We start from the raw sequence: 19,520 nt of genomic DNA on the forward strand, positions 1-19,520 counted from the left end.
CTATCACTTCATATCATGTGGTTGTTTTCTTGGCTGATGAATATCAAAATGTTAAAAGGGCGTATCATGATACTGCGTCCTTGTATCGCGATACAGTATCGTGACTCTGAGTATCACTATTTCTCGGTTCGATACAATATCGTTACAGCCCTATTGTTTATGTATTTGTCCCATCCTGCTGTTTTGTGTTGTGTGTATGGCCAGGTGGCATTCAGTCTCCCCTTTCGGGACTAAGTGTCTCACATGCTTACTCACTCGCTCTCTCAATGATGAAGCGTTTGCATTTTTTTCTTTCTTTCGATAGTGTGCAAGTGCAGCAATAGTCATTCAGCATAGGCTTTATTAAAATTTAAATAATGCAACCCAAATATATCATTGGTGATTGTTAGAAATGGATGGCAGGTATTGGGAGAGAGTTAAAAGAAAGTGGTAATTTGAAAGAGCACATCACCAGACATGCCTGGTTATGTCACATACTCTCCATCAGATGGCGCCAACACACAGAGGAAAGCCAGGGACAGTAGGCCCCTCCACAACAAGGGTCCAGTGTTAGTGAAAGATCGATGTCTACGCATGGCTGCAATTCACAGTGGTGGATTTACATTCAAATGACCTATCTATTCATTTATGTCAAGTGTACATTTCCAAGTCATTATGACTGAGGAAGTGATGGTGGTAAATATTCATGAAAAAGATTACATTTATGAATGGACGGTATGCATTCTGGAAATAAACTACTAAAAACACTCACTGGATTATAAAACCAAGCTAAATTTTGAAATACAGCATTGTTATAATGTGTTTAATAACCCTCAATCACATGTACATCATGTATGCATACTCTAGTCCACAATTCTAGCCACAAAAATGACAAGAGGATGTAAAAGGCAGAAACATTTCCTTTCATTCATTTATTAAAGATGTATTGCAGATGCTTACAGATATATGCATGCCTATTCATTTTTCATATTAAGAGGGTGAAGCTTTCTAATAAAAAAGTGACTGCTATTTTACAGTGAAATTTGTAGCATCATTTTAGCATAAAATCAGCTAATAACAAAGCCTTTACAGAAGAAATTAGCAGGTTATTATCCTTGTTGAATGTAGAATTGCTTGTTGAATTTACCAATGGTCAATCACCACTGATGATTCCAGTCCATTACAGGTCACTAAAAAGAGAAGAAAAGCATTATCAGGATCAAAAAAGTACAAAAACCACACCTAATTAAAATAATGGATGGTAACACTTAATAATGGATGCATAAAAAGCATTACTTAGTAAATAATTAACCAGTGATGAACAAACATTAACAAATGTTTTTTTTTATCAGGCCTATTATTATTTACTAAGCTTTATAACATATCTACAAATAATATGTTCAAGATTTTGCAAACCTTTCAACATAGTATTTTTTGTAATCAATCTAGTGGCAAATGCCAAACTCACCAGCTTGGGAAGTCAGGGGCTCTCCACTTGTCCATCCACTTGTTGATGGTCTTGCTGTCAACGGTGAAGGTGGCACTGTCCTTTCCACAAGCTCCACACACCTTGTCAGTGAAGTGGTCACTCACAGTGACACTAATCTCCTGCATCACAGTGTAGGTCACACGCAGAGCTGAGATCTTCTCAACCACCACAGTCTCCTCGGAGATCTTCACCGATATCTCGTTCTTGAACAAGACGGGTAGGTTGACCCTCTTACCATTCACCTAGAAAGTAAGATAAAATCCAGATTTTTAAAGATGTATTAAGATTGTAGTCGTTGCTATAAAATGATGATCATGAGGAAATAAAAACGACTACCCACCCATGTCTCGTGCTTCGCGTTAATAGTAATGGCCATGTCCTCAAAGAAGACGTAGACAGCCTCAACGCGCTTGAGGCCAGAGTTTCCACATGCAGCGAGTTTCACCACCACACGGAAAAACTCCTCTACCAGAGCCCCATCGCACAGTTTGATGATCTCAAACGCCCCCGACACATCAACGTTGCCTCCATGACCACTGAATGTGGTGAAGGCGCCATCGGACTCATACAAGCAGTCGCGTTGGTAGCACTTGCGGACACCTTCCTTCACCTTGCAGATCTCGTCGCTTTTGCAGTGTATTTTTTCAACTTTCACCTTGCCAGAGGCTTCACAGGTGTAGCGCTCAGTGCAGTCATCATTGACCACAGTCTCACCAATCTAAAGAAGAGAGAGACCGAAAATTGGTATATACATGTATGGAGCTTTCCTAATCTAAACAAACAGTTCAGATGCTCAATTTAATTGACACAACCATTACATTTCATTACAGTACATTAAATTACGGTACATTACATTAGACTTAGTTGGCGCTTTTATCCAAAGCGACTTACAGTTGCAGGGTTACAGGGTATTTACTACGATGAATGAAACAGGAGCCACTATACTATATCGGGTATGGGGGCCCCCGGATGAAATTTTGCTTAGGGCCCCATAAAGTCTTGATCTCACCTTGTATGTGTGGCCATCATAGTAACAGCTGCACTCGTCCCATTTGATACAGCCAGTCCCGTTGTAGAAGTAGTCATGGTCACAGGCACAGCCCTCTGCACAAGTTTCAGGGCAGGCGATGGATGTGAGTCCAGGGCAAGGTTTGTCACAGGTCTGACCACAGATTTTGTAGTGGCTGTGGTCAGGGCATGACAAGGCTAAAGAAACGAGATGTGCACAAAAGTCAAGTTGACATACTGTAGGTGTTTTGCAAAAATGCAGTGTGAGAGAAATTAAGTCAAGCTGTGATTTATTTTAACCTCATAGACACTCACGACAGAAGCTGGAAGTCCTCCAGTCTCCAATGTCTACCCCAAAGTCCTGGCAGTCGGTCACGTAAGCAGCGATGCTATGGCATAGCATGTGGCGGTCTCCATCGCCCATGCAAACGTCATACACGCAATCTCTGAAGTACGACTCAGGGTCGATTACATTCAGGCAGGCAGCAAAAGGTCCTTTGGGGTCTTTAATAATGTGACAATCATTCTCAAAAATGCTCTTCTTGTGCTCTGGGCACTGGGGGCAATTGTCACCCGTGCAACCATCATCACAGACCACACCGTGCACGGACTCCTTCCAGGATGCAGCAAATTCTTTGATGCTTCTGGTCTCTTTGCCGTCGGGCAAACGGTATTCATCATATTTGTTGTGGTTGAAGTTGCCACACAGGCCACAGGTTTTCTCATGGTAGGAGGAGGGGACAGTTATGGTGACACGATAGACAAGGTCATAGGTCACCCTCAGACCAAAGTCGGTTTTTAAGACAACGTACCAGCCTTCATTGTAAATTTTCACCTGACCCTCATTGATGTCACAAGGCACATTGGTTAGCACACCATCCACCTGAAAATGATAGTAAACAAAGTCAAAAGGACTAAGGTTTAAATGGTGCGTAATAATGACCAGTAATAACAAGAATAACAACAACAACAGTATATTACATTGCTCCTACACATTATTTCATTGCATGTTCAAATTGTCTATACATTGCCTATACATCCATAAATGGCCATTTTCTTATATCCAAAAGAAATCCTTTTCAACTTACCATAACTACACCAACTTGGTTAATCCTCAGCACAAATGTTTGTCCATAAACCTCCACAACCACCGCCTTGGCCACAGCATTGTTTGGTTCGCTGCTCCACTTCTCATTCTCCACCACCACTGAGAAAGGCTGCAGGTCTGTGTCCTCAATGTGGCACGCCTTGGCAGCAGCATAGGTGCAGGTGCCCTGGAAGTCGTACGCATGCTTATCAAAGGTCTTGTAATGGGGATCTCCTGAGATGGTACACGTGCCGTAAGTCGAGGGGTGGCAACCGATTTTCCCCTTGACCACCTTGCACTCCTTCCCGCTCGGGCACCCGTTTGATGTGCATTTCAGATGACCGTCGGCCTCGCAGGTGCACGACTCCTCGCAGTTGTCTGTCCAGAAGGTAGTACCTGGTGGGGAAGCCGTAGTGCAATGGTTAGGGAGGTAGACTTTAGATCACTGGGTTGCAGCAGAGATGGTTGCTATTGTTAGATACTATCTCTGGTTGCAGTTTCTATCCATACCCTTACCAGTCCCTGCTTCCCTCTTTGCCACATATTCCCACACTGCATCAGGGACTGTAACCAGTGCACTTTAATATCTGTAAGTTGCTTTAAAGAAAAGCGTCAGCTGAGTGTAACATAATAGTAATACCTGGTGGCACATAACTTCCGGTCTTCTTGTACAGGCAGCCGCACTGAGACTCGCGGACACACTTGTTGCCCGTGAGAACAAAACCCTCGTCACACACACAGCTGGCGACACACGGAGATATACAGTTGGACTCTGCCTTTCTGTTGGCGCATGTGGCAGGGCAGGCGGTGCCGCAGTGCTCATAGTGGCTGTTCTTGGGGCACTGAGGATTGGCTGGGGAGAAAGAAAGAGGAAGGAAACTCAGTTTTCTGTCATTGAACAAACTACACCAGTAATATGTTATTTATTTATTTATAATGAGGTCACTTAACCCTCGTCTAAACATACTAGATTAAAACTTGTTTTACATATTACATTGTCTAGGCATATCTTATACGTATTTAATACACATACTGTATTTATTTCACCATCTGTTTGACAGTTCCTCGCATAGTCTGCTTACAATATCCAACCAGGCCGTACATGATGTATTTTTTATTATCTGTTTGGCAGTTTACAGTGTTGCACTTACGGCATCCGGCCAGGCTTCTCCAGTTGAAGACCCTGAAGCCGGCCCTCTGGCAGGCATCGCTGTAGACCTGCAGCGTGTCGCACAGGAAGTTCTTCATGCCCTTCCCCATGCATACGTCGTACATGCAATAGTCATGGTAGACCTTCTTGGGGATGATGGCGCTGCACTCCTTCAGGGGCCCGTTCATCAAGTCGGTCATCAGGTTGCAGAACACCTTGTTGGCCAGGTGGCCTATCGCACTGCTCTGGCACTTCTCGCAGTGGCCGTCGCACATGTCGCCACAGTTGGCGTCACCGGCAGCACCACGCACCTTCCAGGCGTTGCCCAGCTCCGAGATGCTGCCAGCAGGGCTGCCGTTTGGCAGGAGCAGGTCGTCCTGGCCCTTGCTGTTGAAGTTTCCGCACAGGCCACAGGTCTTGTCCCTCATTGATTCGGGCAGCATAACCACCAGGTACTGCTTCCAGTCATAAAGCACCTCCAGCCCAAAGTCCGTCACCAGCTGCACGGACATGCCGCTTTGCAACAGGACTACCCTGAAGAGGTCCGGGCTCATTGGCAGATACCACAGGTTGTCGTCATACTGAAACAAGACAAAAAAAGACAACAATTGGTCAAATTTTATTTTACTGTTACATTAGTTATGTACACTGTAACAAAACAGGTAACAGCATGTGACACTATGTACATTACTTGCAATTATTATTCAAAATAGTATTCCCCTCATTTTCCGTAGCATATTTACACAGTAGTGTTATGCATGCATACAAATTCAGGAAATAAAATAATACAGTAGCTTTGAGTAGAGTACTGGAAAGTACAGTAGTTCAAAATATCAGACGTTGACTTACTCTCACTATTCCATATTCTTGGCGTTGGAAAGTGAAGGTGTAGTCGTAGACCCTGACGGTGACCTTCTCCACCACAGGTATCTCCTGATCAGGGCGCTTCTGACTTTTCACCTCCACGGCAAAGAAGGGGACCTCACGACCACCAACACCATCACCATCCCCACAGTGGCTTGAAGCCATCATGTATGTGCAGTTGCCCATGAAGTTGTAATAGGTGCTGTCGAAGGTGCGGAAGTGGGGGTTGCCCATGATCCAACACATGCCCATGTCAGTGTAGAGGCCATCAGGCTTCGGCAAGGGCTTCAGCACATCCCAATCCGCGGCACTGAAGCCTGGAGCAAAGAAAAGGAAGCACCTAGCACTTTAAGGCACGGATATTAGTCATTGTTAGTGCAGCTACAAACCGGAGAATACAGTTATACTGCAGGCTACAGTACCTACAATGGCGGTTCTACCCAATTGGGGGCCCGGGTGAAATATAGAAATGGGGCCCTGTTAAATTATTTTTGCTGGTATTCACCGTAGCGTGGCTGAATGTTAACATTTTGCTGGGGTTATTCCCATGGCTTAAAGCTACGTTGACACATGCCGCTGCTAGTTACTCGCTCAACGAATTAAGTCAATATTGTCTCTGTGTTCCAGCGAGACGAGTAGGCGAGGAGTGAAGAAGCGATGTGTGTGAACGAAGCTTTTCAAAGGAAGAAGGGATTTATATTTGGCTCTCATATTTAGCTCTCTCCCTAGCCTATATTTTGACAAATCTCAGGCCAAAAAATTATCAACTGTTACTAGGGTGTATTATGTTAAGAAGATTGTCTTAATGAATACCAACTCTTGTGGGGAATGAATTTTCTTGATTTGATATCTCTAAACAATACTTTTAAGATAAACTGGCCTCGTCAATTCATGCCTAATACATCTTCTATTTGCAACTCTTGTGGGGCTATGAATTTTCTTGATTTGATATCTCTAAACAATACTTTTAAGATAAACTGCTTCGCCAAATTCATGACAAATGCATTTTCTATTTGGAACTCTATTCTCTAAAGAATGTGCCCTCAAATTCCTCTTAATGTGTAACTATAATGTTGACAAGATTCACATTAAAATAGCTAATTTCCATAAACAAGTTCATGGCTAACAAACAGAATTTCCCCCCCTCACAAATATAACACAGAAATACTTTTTAATAACAAATACCTGTACCTCTCGGCCTATCTGGATAATTGGGTAAGCCATGCCATTGTCTGGTTTCTCAACTAAAAACAGCAATGGTTTTCTCATCATTCAGAATTTCATTCTGTTTAGCCTTTTTGTCACCACTAAGGAATTCGCTACAGTCATTGCTTGGAGTAGTAATGTTATTAAGAAGTCAACAAACCTCTCCAAGCCACGCAGATCTTGCCCCCCCTATGACCTCTATGACCTCTGCTGAGGGACAGGTTTGCTTTTCACGAAAGACAAAAAATAACAGAGATATGAGCATTATTAAAAAATGATATTGCTTCAACACTGTTTCGTATGTCATTTCCTACTGGGCTGGGCTACTTGGGGAAATTCCTTGGAAAAAAGTTTGGGCATTACCTCTAATATATCACAAATAAAGTGCATACAAACGTATTCATCGATATTATCCCTAAGGGTGGGTTGCACCAACATGGTTTAACTTAAACCTAGTTTAGGCCTAAACTGAGTTTAGTTAATCCATGTTTAAACAGGGTTTAAATTAATTTGAGATGTGTTGCACATCTTAAATTTAAACCTGGATTACCTAAACTGGTTTAATCAAGGATTAAACTAGATTTAAATATGTTCATCAGCCACCATTGATGGGTAGGTCAAAATGTGTGCCTAAAAAGACAAAACTTACATTTATTATTTAATATTTAACAAACAAACGATCACACATTGAGTTGTTTGGGGCGGGGATAGTGGTTCAGGTTCAGTGGTCTGGAATTCGGCCTGTTTGACATTTTGTAAACACTGCATACGTAGCGGCCGTTACATTGTATCACAGTTAGATACCGGTAGATACCGGTAGATCGCAATGGAAACAGAAGAGAGACGGCATAGTGGGACTGTACAAAGAAAACATTGACCCGCTGACGGCGAAGGTATATCAATATTAATCCCGAAGCAGCTCTCCCTCTCCAACCCCTTTGATGCTCTGGACAGGAGAAAAGTTGCTAACTTTGCTGCTTTGCTAACGTCACCAAGTCTCCACCTAGGCTAGGCCTATATGTCTGTAGGCTACATCAATTACGTTTTTCATCACCAGACGTCAAGTGGTAGCACCACAGTTAATGCCCAAAATGGAAAAGTAATTCGTCATTGATGTAGGCTAGGCTACAAACAACGAACATGCTTCGTAGATGCTGACTTCACTTTACAGTCCACATTGACGTCTACTACAAAACGTCTACTACAAAACGTCATTGGAGTTGGACTCATGTCCACCAAAACCTGTCATATTCCAACATAACACTTCGTATTAAATGTTTAGCACTGATTTTAAACGAAATGGCAATGCATTATTCATTTCGTGAATTTACAACCATTGTAACAACTTGGCATAACATTAATTGAATGTCCGTTTCGTTAAGAACAAGCTGCAGCATAATCCCCAAATCATTTTTAAACCATATTATTAGTGTCCCACTTTAGGATATGTGCGTCCTAACGTGGGACACAAGATTTTCCTAATGTGGGACAGTTGTAAAAGTAGTAATTTAATAAGTCAAACAATTACTATGAAGTCAAACACCATGTCCACATAAGAAAATAGATATTTACATCTATATCAAAGGTGTATTTCAGTCTTTCTGGCCTAATCTACTGGAGCACAGCTATCAACAAAACATTTGGGTCCAAAAACCGGAAGTTCTTTCCTCAAATAGAGCTGCCATGTTGAAGTGACCAATTGTGTGCAATGGGTTCAAACAGTCTCAGTCATATTTACCAATAAAAGAAAGTAAAATTAATTAATAAAACATGCTCTAAATGTGTAGCTGATATGTCTTAAAGAGTGGCAGATGTCATTTTGAATTAATATTTTACACAAACATGCTTTAGAGACCTTTTAATATACACTGTCCCGCATTAGGAAACCAATTGTCCCACTTTAGGGATAACCATGGTTTTTGACCAACTTACATTAATATCCAAATTATTCAAATTAGAAACACTTAACACGTTTTTAAAGGTTTTATTTGATTAGAGCACAACTAGGGGATGAAAAGGGTGTAATTTGTTTGTATTGAAATGTTGTCATTAAATTTTAATAAACCACCAAAGTTGAAGTGACAAAAATTGTCCCACATTAGGGCATTCTACCCTACGTTTTCTGCTAGATTCTGGAAAGACCTCTTATCATTACTATGTGCAAATGTCTGTACAAATCTTGAATTTTCTTTTTAACTTGTTTTATTTGGTTACTTTGAGTTTAGTATAGAGGACAGTAGTATGCTTTACATCATAAATCTTATTTTTCTACTTGCTTAATACTTTATACAGCAAAGGCAAGCCTCTTCTCTCAGTGTTTTTGAATGAGTTAAGATTGAATGTACAAAAACTCCTTCGTTTATTCAACCACCGTCTCCAAAGCCAAATCTTGGGCTCTCTCCACCTTTTAGATTAAGTTTTCTTTTATTTATTTTCACTTTAATTTGATTATTATTTTAATTTTATTATCATTTTTACTTAGATTGATTATTCTGTCTTACTTGTCACTGTGTTTATTATTCTTTTCCTGATTTGTACCCGGGATATACTTCTAATACAAGAAAACAACAAGAGTAAAAGATAGACTGTGGCGCCCCCCCATATTTGAACTTTCATGCCCACGGAGACCCCGGTTCAAGTCCAGCCGGGGTCATTTCCCAATCCCACCCCATCTCTCTGTCCCACTCGCTTCCTACAAGTATCACCATCTCAGACTGTCCTATCAAATGAAGGCATAAAAGCCCCCAAAAAATGTATTTTTAAAAAAATAAAAGAAAGAGTTAGAGCATTGCCATAGGATCCCGTGGGAACTTCCGCCGACAAAACTGGCAGCGAAACTGATATGGTCGAATATGGCCGACCTTGCCGTCCCATTCAGTTTTGCACAGCCTGCATAGTGTTTCAGATGTAGTGTTTGTTTCCATAGAGTATCATCCGGGACTCTGAGAAGAATTGATATAACAACCGTTTTTGTGCATACAAGCACACACAATTTCAATGGACTGTGTAATTACTTGACCAAAAACGGTATCTTGTGTCAGAACAAAAGTAGCACGGCCAAATTTGTAGAACTAGTACACGTAACCTAGCCATGCTAACACTAACCTATGGCAGAGATGGGTTTAGCGGGAACCGCCAAGGCTAGCGTAAAACCACTTAAAACCTTGTGACCAGAGATCAAAGAACACCTCAACTCTTCTCTACGTATCTATGGCTCTGGGACAGACAGGCCCAGGCAGCAGTAGGTAACCACTGGAGTGAGAAAGGAAAGAAAAAGGGTCTCTATGCTGAGTAGCTATCTGTGCTCTTATAATTAAGTGTTCATGAAAATGATATTGTGAAATTTGTTATATTTAAATGTGGGAAAACAAAAGCGTAAGCTTTTGCAAATAAAACAGCATTGTTTAAAAACAGCATTGAAAGAAGTTTCCAATGTGAAACAAGTCTTCAAAAACCTTTCCCCTTTCCTTTCCCAACATAATGTTGGTTTTCTTTACATGTACACTCTACACTGGAAATAAAACTGCAAAATTAAATAAGACCTTAGCTAGGGGATAAATAAAGGATCCAAAATAAAATGTGCAGCAAATAATACATAATGTATCAACTGTTGTTTTTGGAGACACTAGCTGATACACTTTGAGAGACAAATTCAACGATGCTGGAAGTTCAGAAAACACGGCACACTGATTACTGTTCTTTTTTCATTCCTTGGAGCGAATTATGCGTTTTTGGCCGGTGCGTCTTCAAGTTCGCTCTGGAATCTAATGACTCACTGGCCTTATTCGCTCCAAGAAATAAAACAGCTAAAAAGAAAAATAATCAGTATTTTTTCCTGAACTCTGATCCTTGATCAAGTTGTCCTGCCTCACATCTGCACCTGTAATACTGAAGGCTTTTGTGCAAGGTCCAAGCCAAGGACTTCGATCAAATGTAACAATCTTCAAGTTGGTTACTCTAAGTGTTGAATTAACACAGCAGAATGCACCGTGTGACTGTGAGAGGGCACAATTTTCAGACTTACCACAAAAGAGCAAAATAGCGAGACAAGAAAAACTCCCCATCGTCTTCATCTTCTCGGCTGTTGAAATCCAGAGAAAATACAATTAGTTTCTGATGTGAAGTCGTATAATACTGAAACATTTGAGTGCAGGAATAAACGTTGCTTTAGTTTTAACATTGTAATGGTAATGATTGTACGCAGTCATGCACCATATACAATGTGTACACTGTCATACTTGTAATCGTGCACACAGTCATGCATACAGAGCATATTAGTAATATTGAAATAGCAAGATTCTATTTTAGTGTGTGTGTGTGTGTGTGTGTGTGTGTGTGTGTGTGTGTGTGTGTGTGTGTGTGTGTGTGTGTGTGTGTGTGTGTGTGTGTGTGTGTGTGTGCCCCTTACCTGCTCAGGTGCCCAAGGCTGACCAGCTTGGTGGTGCCCTTGGAGTGCTGGCCTTAAATCCCCTGCCAGGGATAAGGCACTGACCAATGAGAAAGCAGGGTGCCACGACAATGGGGCACATGGGAAATGTTTGCCCATCTAATATTGGTATTGGTAGGGCATTGGCATGGTATGCGCATCCTGCCTTATCTATCTTGTTCTACGTGACAGGCAATTGGTATTGTTTCAAAGGCTTTGAGTGGTCATACATTATAATCAAGAATAGGAACAATAAACAAAATGGGCTTGTGCTTTGTGAAGTGAAGCCCATGGATGCTGATTGTGTGTGTGCAAAGTCACTTTTTTATTTCTTGTATTGGATGTAGATTGAAATTGCCTGAAAAAATCTCTAGAACATTGAAATATTTATCTGTGCTTTTAGCCTTTTATTTTTAGCTAAGTTGAAATTGAACTGCTGCCCTCAAGTTCATCTGCAGTGCAGCTCCGCACTGTACTGCATTCTACTACAGTTTTCTGATCTCTCACTGAGCTTTTGATTTTCTCTATCCCAATATCAAAATACATGCATCTCCATGAAAGATGACATTTTGTAGAGTGGCCTGAAAAAGGAAGAAAAAATACTGTTTGGGAGAGTGACAAAGTGAGCTTCATCTATAACACCATAAAGCCTTACCGTACGCCCTTACAAGACCATTTATCAAATATAAACTGCAGACAGTGGCAAGCACAGCATGATGTGTGCATGTGTTGCGATCAAGTGGATGGCCTTCTCTCTGTCTACACGGAGAATTTTTGATCAGAGCCATGGTGCAATTTCTCAAAACTAATCTTCACACTCCACTTTCACATATTTCCGACCCTTTCAGATTACCCAAGCCTGGCCAAAGCTGTCAGCGGCTGAACTGGGATCACAAACCAGCCCTGGCTTTTTTTGGCATAAACCAACCCCTCACCCCCACACCCATACTACAATTAGAATGGGCTCAGCCCACTGTATATTAAGTATGCACCAATGGGACGCCCCATCTAAATTGTGGGCCAGTCTCTAAGGGAACATTTTAAACAAATTACCAAACAAAACAATAAAGCAACAGCTTCGAACCCTCAGGACTGTCGGCCCACCAGGAAAATGCCCTGTATGCCAGATTACCAGTCCAGCCCTAAGTGGCCCTGACTGTACAACACAAAAGTCTTTACTGCAGGCATGTTTCTGGTGGCAGTCAGGCGGAATTCCATTGCATAATTGCCTCACGTGTTCTTGATGAAAAAAAAGTGTACTTCCATAGCGAGACTGAGGGCTAATTGATAATGGGGTATATCATGAGTAATCACCTATTTAAGAACTCATATTCGCTGCGGTTGCACATGCACACCCTCTCCTGTCTTTTCTAGACTGATAGGTTCATTTTTTGTCCTACAGGAGATGATTTATCATGTTTTATTTACCCTAACAACATACTGTGTGTGTGTGTGTGTGTGTGTGTGTGTGTGTGTGTGTGTGTGTGTGTGTGTGTGTGTGTGTGCGTGTGTGCGCGTGCGTGCGTGTGTATGTGAGTGCGTCCATGTATGTTTGTGTTCAGGTATTTTTATGATTTGAGGATGATATCACAGTTAAAATAAAACTAGAAAGAAGTAGACTTGTGAGGAGGACATAATTATGGTCCTCACAATTTTCTTGAAGAACTGTTTTCTTGGACATTAGGTCACTAAGGTCAGCGGAGAAGAATTTGCTGGTAATTCCGAAAGTCAAAACAAAGTGTGGAGAAGCAGCCTTTAGCTTCTATGCTTCAAAGCTTTGGAACCAGCTTCCAGACGATGTAAAAAATGCACCCACTATTGATAGCTATAAATTTAGACTCAAGGCAAAGCTTTCCTCATATGCTTTCTCCAGCAGCTTTAAATTATGTTTTAACTCTTAATTCTATTTTACCACATGTTTTATCTTAACATTAGAATTTTGACCCTAATTTCTTTCTTTCTTTCTTGCTTCCTTTCTTTTTGCATTTTAATTTATTTTACTTTTTTGTGAAGCACATTGAGTTGCGCCTGTGTATGAAATGCACTATGCTTCGTCTTGCCTTGCCTGTGTGTTTGCACGTGTATACATACACACACGTGTGTGTGTGTGTGTGTGTGTGTGTGCCTGTCTGTCTGTCTGTCTGTCTGTCTGTCTGTCTGTGTGCACACGTGTGCGTTTGCGTGTGTGTGTGTGTGTGTGTGTGTGTGTGTGTATGTGTGTTTCGTGTGTACGTGCGTGCGTCCGTGTATGTTTGTGTTCAGGTATTTTTATGCTTTTGAGGATCATATCACAGTGATAAGAAAACTAGGAAGAAGTAGACTTGCAGGACATAACTATGGTCTTGACAACTTTCTTGAAAATGGTTTTTCTTGGTCATTTTGCTGTGAATGAATTATTTACTGCATTTGATTTCAGCATTTTGTTGCAAACAGCTTCAGTAGGCACCCAGACTATGTTAAATAGTTGTTGACTCACTGGACACTCCATGTTGATTCCTTTGTTCATTTCACATTATTTGATTAATGAATTCACATTGTTGATTTTTGGTATGTGTTTTATGTACATGGTCATTTTGTGTTTTATGTACGGTACATGGTTTTTTTGTGATTTTATTGACATGGTCAATGTAAGATCACCAACACCCTCTTTATCAACACAAATCAGTTAATATAATACGCCTTAATCTTTTCATTGGAAGCATATTGTCAGTGGTGTTCATTGTTATCTCTAGGAAATAGCATGAGCGACCACAAGCCAACTCAAATGTTCGAACAAGTCAAATGTGTTTGACTTTCCAAAAGAGTAGGCCAAGTCATCTCCACCGGCCTCTTGTAGTAAGACATTGTTTAATAATTAGCTGCTTGTAATGTGAAGCTGATTTATATGATGGTGACTGATAAGAATGGCATGTGACGTGGGCAAAACGGCAAATGGGAACTGTGAGAAAGTGTGTGTGTGTGTGTGTGTGTGTGTGTGTGTGTGTGTGTGTGTGTGTGTGTGTGTGTGTGTGTGTGTGTGTGTGTGTGTGTGTGTGTGTGTACATGCGTGCATGTGTGCGTGCATGCGTGTGTTCACCCCTTAACTGGTTTATTAGGGCCCTGGCTTATATTTTGCTGGAATCTGGATATTGCCCCCAATCTCATACATAACATTTCGATGTCCATGTATTGTTTTATTCGTGTTTGAATAATTCTCTCACTCTGTTAGAAACTCAATAAAAGCTGTATTTGTTCTTTGGCCTCAGGATGCTACCTTACACCAACTGTTGATTTGAAATTGCCTATAACCTTTGCTATTGGAGACTACAACTGTATGTGACATTCAATATGACCTCATTTCCTGTGAGGGGTCTGTAAAAGTCAGATACTGGACTTGTTATGCTCTTCTTGTCTTTACCTGTCCTGCTTGTAATATCTCTTTAGGTAGGGGAAAAGGGAGAGAATAGTGGAAACAAACGCTACATCTGAAACACTATGAAGGCTGTGCAAAACTGAATGGGATGGCAAGGTCGGCCATATTTGACCATATCGGTTTCGCTGCCACTTTTGTCGGCGGAAGTTCCCACGTGATCCTATAGCAACGCTCGAACTCTTTTCTGTCTTTTTTTTCAATATGTTTTTTGGGGCTTTTATGCCTTTATTTGATAGGACAGTGAGATGGTGACAGGAAGCGAGTGGAACAGAGTGATGGGGTGGGATTGAGAAATGATCCTGGTCGGACTAGAACCGGGGTCCCTGTGGACATGAAAGCTCAAATATGGGGGGCTTAGCGCACTGCGCCACAGTGCCCCCCTATCTTTTACTCTTATTGTTTTCTTAGAAGTCCTGTATATCCAGGGTACAAATCAGGAAAAGAATAATAAACACAGCGACAAGCCAAGCGCAATGCGCACCAGAACATGATGACGTTCACATGAATAGGGAAGTGGGGGGAGTTTTGAAATGTTTGAAATCCCTGATGAAGGCCATTGTCGGCCGAAACAAGTTGCCATTTTTTTAACAGTCCCATTATGAACTAGCTAAGTTTATTAAAAGCTGTTCAACCTGAAAATAGTTCAAGAGGGCCCTGGACCGCCATTGTAGGTAGCCTGCAGTATAACTGTATTCTCCAGTCTGTAGCTACACAGTGACTAATATCCGTGCCTTAAAGTGCTAGGTGCTTCCTTTTCTTTGATCCAGGCTTCAGTGCCGCGGATTGGGATGTGCTGAAGCCCTTGCCGAAGCCTGATGGCCTCTACAATGACATGGGCATGTGTTGGATCATGGGCACAGGGGCGTAGCACCAAATTTGGGGCCCTAGGAACAACCTCTTCCATGGGCCCCCCTACACACACAACCCCAACCTAAACAACCCCCACACCCCCCCCCCCCCCCCCCCCCCGTGCGCGCGCCTACCTCCTGATATTGTCATCCTTCTTGCCTTCCTCAGAATACCCCCTCTATCTTTTCTTCTCCTTCACTTGAATCATTCTCATCTTCAATCATATGACATAATAGACATACTAAAAAATATAAAATGTCTTAATCTTTCACATTACCAGTTATGAAAAGTAGGCTATCATATTCATAGGGATGACATTTAATCACGTCATCACTATGGTGTGAGGGGGAGGAGAGAGACTGATAAATCTCTTTTCACAATGCTTCCAGCCTACTGTTTCGTGCACTATGGACACACGAGACATTGATATGTTGAACTGTACTTTCTTCAATGTGCATCGCTGAACAGAAACACAGGCGCTCGCGCGCACATTCGTTCACTTGCACTGCCCCGCACGCACGTCACGTTTGCCCGTATCAGTGTTTGGGAGAGCAAGGAAAAGAGAATCAGCTGTGCCTATGCTACTGGTAGAAGCTGACTTCGAAATGTCGCTTAAAACCTGCGGTAAAGCAGAGTAGCCAAAATAGAACAAAAGTATCGCTGTTTGGATTTGATGTCGCTCAACCTTTGAAAGTCAGGGCACCCCGAACCTAGTAAGGCTATAGCCTAGGCTATTTATTTCTTTGAAATCATTATTTATTAGGCTACTACATATACTTTCAGATTTAAATGGGCCAGTAACTATTTCACAGTAGCCTATCTTGTAATTTTCATGAGCACTCAATGCAGATAGGCTACCTGCTCAGCACGGAGGTAGGTAGGCGACTCTGCCTCTTTTCTTGCGCTATGCAAACAGGGTCATCTCTTGCGCTTTGCGCAGATTAGAATGGCGTCAGCAACATTCAAAACGCAGACTGGTGCCCCGTCAAAATCTCGTCATTATTTTACCACACTTCAGCTATAACGGGCGTTGTCAGATGGTCAGAGACATGGCCAAGTAACCAGAGCTTTGAGACCGCAAAATAAAAGCAGAATGAAGGTTCAAGACTGACAGCTGTTCGCACCGCCACCTTGACATTGGCAACTGATGAATATGACGTCGGCTAATATCGACAGAATCAATCTGCAAATTTGATGACCAGGGCGGGCAGCATTGCACCCGGTTGAGAAACCGCTTTTCTTCAAGACTAGGATATTAGCTAAAATAGGCTCACCTTCTCTCAAGTTCACACCATTTGCACCTGCTGCGACAGGGGGCATCTTCACGTTCGTGACATTTTCTGAAATTGAGTGGGATTCATTTTACAAATAGGCTTTGCTATCATTTGGATATTTGAACCAACATCGACTCATGTTGGTCTTTTGGGACACTTGTTATGAATATAGGCCTATCAAAGACAAATATGGGTTCACAATGATAGCCAACAAAATGAGATTATTTTTTTCATTTGACATCGGCTATCACAGAAGGCCACACGGAATGGGAATGGGATAGTTAGGTATCCTACTTTGTAGGCTGTAATTTTGACATTTGGGCTCACCTTTCTTGCAAGAAATCAGCTGCAGTTGCTTTCCTTCATTTTGTTTCCCCTGTCTCTCTTGCCTTTCTATTCTTTTGTGAAAGCCTGGTGTTTTAGAAGTCTTTCATTGCTAACCGGCTGCTGCGTTTAATGCCTAATAATAAAGACGTGAGTGAGTGTTGATTCCGCATATTGTACAATCAAAAGTCCGCGAGAGGGCGGACTAAACCAATGCGTGATAATGGGGGTGTCTGATATAGAATATAGCCGATTTGCAGGCTAGTATATCCAATTCAACAGATGTATTTCCAGAGAACCTTGGAATTACATAAATTACCAACATGTATTGACATTATTTTTAAAACAATGTTTAAAAAAATGAAAGAAGAAAAATATTTTCCATGGGAGGGCCCCCGGTGGGCCCCCCAAGTGGTCTGGGCTCTAAGAATGAGTCAGGGGGTGCATCCCAATATGTGTCCTTGCCTCCTCCACTTGTGCTTGTCTCCTCGTCCCGCCTCCTGGCCCCTCCTCCGTGGAGAAAACGATAAAGTTTCCCAGCTGTCAGCCTCGCCACAACAACTTTTGAGGGGCTGTTTTTCATTCACCATCCCAATTGCAAATGAGAAAAAGACTTTACAATTGAGCTTATGCAAGATATTGAAATATAATGCTGTTGTCAGTGATGTCATCATGACGAGAAGCAAGTGGAGGAGGGAAGTGGAGGAGGCAAGGTCACATATTGGGATGCACCCAGGGTTTTCCCCCCCTGTTCCACGCCACTTCCGCACCTTCGACAGCACCTATTACAACTTCATGGGCAACTGCACATACATGATGGCTTCAAGCCACTGTGGGGATGGTGATGGTGTTGGTGGTCGTGAGGTCCCCTTCTTTGCCGTGGAGGTGAAAAGTCAGAAGCGCCCTGATCAGGAGATACCTGTGGTGGAGAAGGTCACCGTCAGGGTCTACGACTACACCTTCACTTTCCAACGCCAAGAATATGGAATAGTGAGAGTAAGTCAACGTCTGATACTTTGAACTACTGTACTTTGCAGTGCTCTACTCAAAGCTACGGTATTATTTTATTCCATGAATGTGTATGCATGCATAACACTACTGTGTAATATGCCACGTAAAATGAGGGGAATACTATTTTGAATAATAATTGCAAGTACTGTACATAGTGTCACATGCTGTTACCGGTTTTGTTACAGTGTACATAACTAATGTAACAGTAAAATAAAATTTGTGCAGCTGGTGACAGACTTTGGGCTGGAGGTGCTGTATGACTGGAAGCAGTACCTGGTGGTCCTGCTGCCCGACTCCATGAGGGGCAAGATCTGTGGCTTGCACGGAAACCTCAACAGCAAGGGCCAGGACGACCTGCTCCTGCCAAACGGCAGCCCTGCCGTCAGCATCTCGGAGCTGGGCAACGCCTGGAAGGTGTGGCGACATGTGCGACAGCCACAGCGAGAGCAGTGCGAGAGCAGTGCAATAGGCCATCTGGCCAACGAGGTGTTCTGCGGCCTGATGACCGACTTGCCGTCACCTGTTTCAGGAAAACAGGCCGAAGGGAAATCTGGGAGGACTTTTACTTTCTCAGTCCAGTTTGTCCACCCCTGCGAATTAGGCACTCACAAATGCAGTTCTTAACCTATGTTCACCATTTCCCAATGTCAAGTGTATGAGCCTTGGAAGTGTGTCAGCCCAATTGGTCACTGCAGAGTTCACCAAAGAGTATCCAGTCTCTGGGTGTGATTACGAAGGCTGATACACTTGGAAGGATGCAAACCAGACAGTGGGGGTGCGTTCCAATATGCAACATTGTGTCCTCCACTTTGTGTTTGTGGTCTCATACCAGGAAGTAATACGTCATGATGACATCACTGACAACAGCATTATATTTGAATATCTCGTAAAAGCTCAATTGTAAAGTGTTTTTCTCATTTGCAATTGGGATGATGAATGAAAAACAGTCCCCCAAAAGTTGCTGTGGCTAGGCTGACAGCTGGAAAACTTTATTGTTTTCTCCATGGAGGAGGGGCCAGGAGGCAGGGCGAGGCCACAAGCACAAGTGGAGGACGCAAGGTTGCATATTGGAACGCTCCCTGGGAATTGGCCATTAACAAGGCAGGAAGCTACTTACCCAGAATTCTGACCCCACTGAGTGGTCCAGCAGGAAGGGTCACATTTCGATCGTCTCTGACGAGCCCACGGGAGGAGCCTGTGCTGTGATAGTAGCAATCTGATAATATGTGACACCCCACAGACAAAGGCCCACTTCCAGTGCTGTGACTGCGGTGCAAGGGTGAAAGTTAGAAGACATGGCTAACCTTCCAGAAATCTTCAAGTACGTGGATGACCACCAAGAAGAGTACATCCAGGTAAGAAAAAACTCTTTGTCATGCCACCTTGATGTGGAGTAGTGAAAACATCTCGCTGTTTAAATGTGAAATCCTTGGCTTGCCCA

The 19,520-nt window shown here is 42.4% G+C and overlaps 2 protein-coding genes across 3 annotated transcripts in view; one reads left to right on the forward strand and one right to left on the reverse strand.

Annotated features, from left to right (window-relative positions):
* Window positions 1–892: 892 nt before the first annotated feature.
* On the reverse strand, window positions 893–17,154 carry LOC134435742 (IgGFc-binding protein-like). Of its 2 annotated transcripts, none has more exons than XM_063184789.1 (11): window positions 16,745–17,154; window positions 10,808–10,864; window positions 5,563–5,894; window positions 4,715–5,294; window positions 4,204–4,416; window positions 3,565–3,959; window positions 2,792–3,359; window positions 2,478–2,674; window positions 1,809–2,186; window positions 1,448–1,710; window positions 893–1,169 (listed from the first exon to the last, which is right to left on the reverse strand). In XM_063184789.1, exons 1-11 carry the CDS (start codon window positions 16,788–16,790, stop codon window positions 1,160–1,162), a joined length of 3,039 nt encoding a protein of 1,012 aa, XP_063040859.1. In that variant the 5' UTR covers window positions 16,791–17,154; the 3' UTR covers window positions 893–1,159. The 2 variants fall into 2 exon arrangements, with proteins under 2 accessions (XP_063040859.1, XP_063040860.1); XM_063184790.1 differs by lacking the exon at window positions 16,745–17,154 and adding an exon at window positions 11,192–11,210.
* A 2,169-nt stretch (window positions 17,155–19,323) lies between these two features.
* Window positions 19,324–19,520, forward strand: part of LOC134436812 (cytosolic non-specific dipeptidase-like) — a 28,542-nt gene continuing 28,345 nt past the window's right edge. Inside the window, exon 1 of the mRNA XM_063186161.1 lies at window positions 19,324–19,434. Coding sequence (XP_063042231.1) covers window positions 19,375–19,434 — 60 coding nt within the window. The 5' untranslated portion in view covers window positions 19,324–19,374. The remainder of the gene's footprint in view (window positions 19,435–19,520) is intronic.

The sequence above is a fragment of the Engraulis encrasicolus genome, chromosome 20, assembly GCF_034702125.1.
Source record: "Engraulis encrasicolus isolate BLACKSEA-1 chromosome 20, IST_EnEncr_1.0, whole genome shotgun sequence".
NCBI lineage: Eukaryota > Metazoa > Chordata > Actinopteri > Clupeiformes > Engraulidae > Engraulis > Engraulis encrasicolus.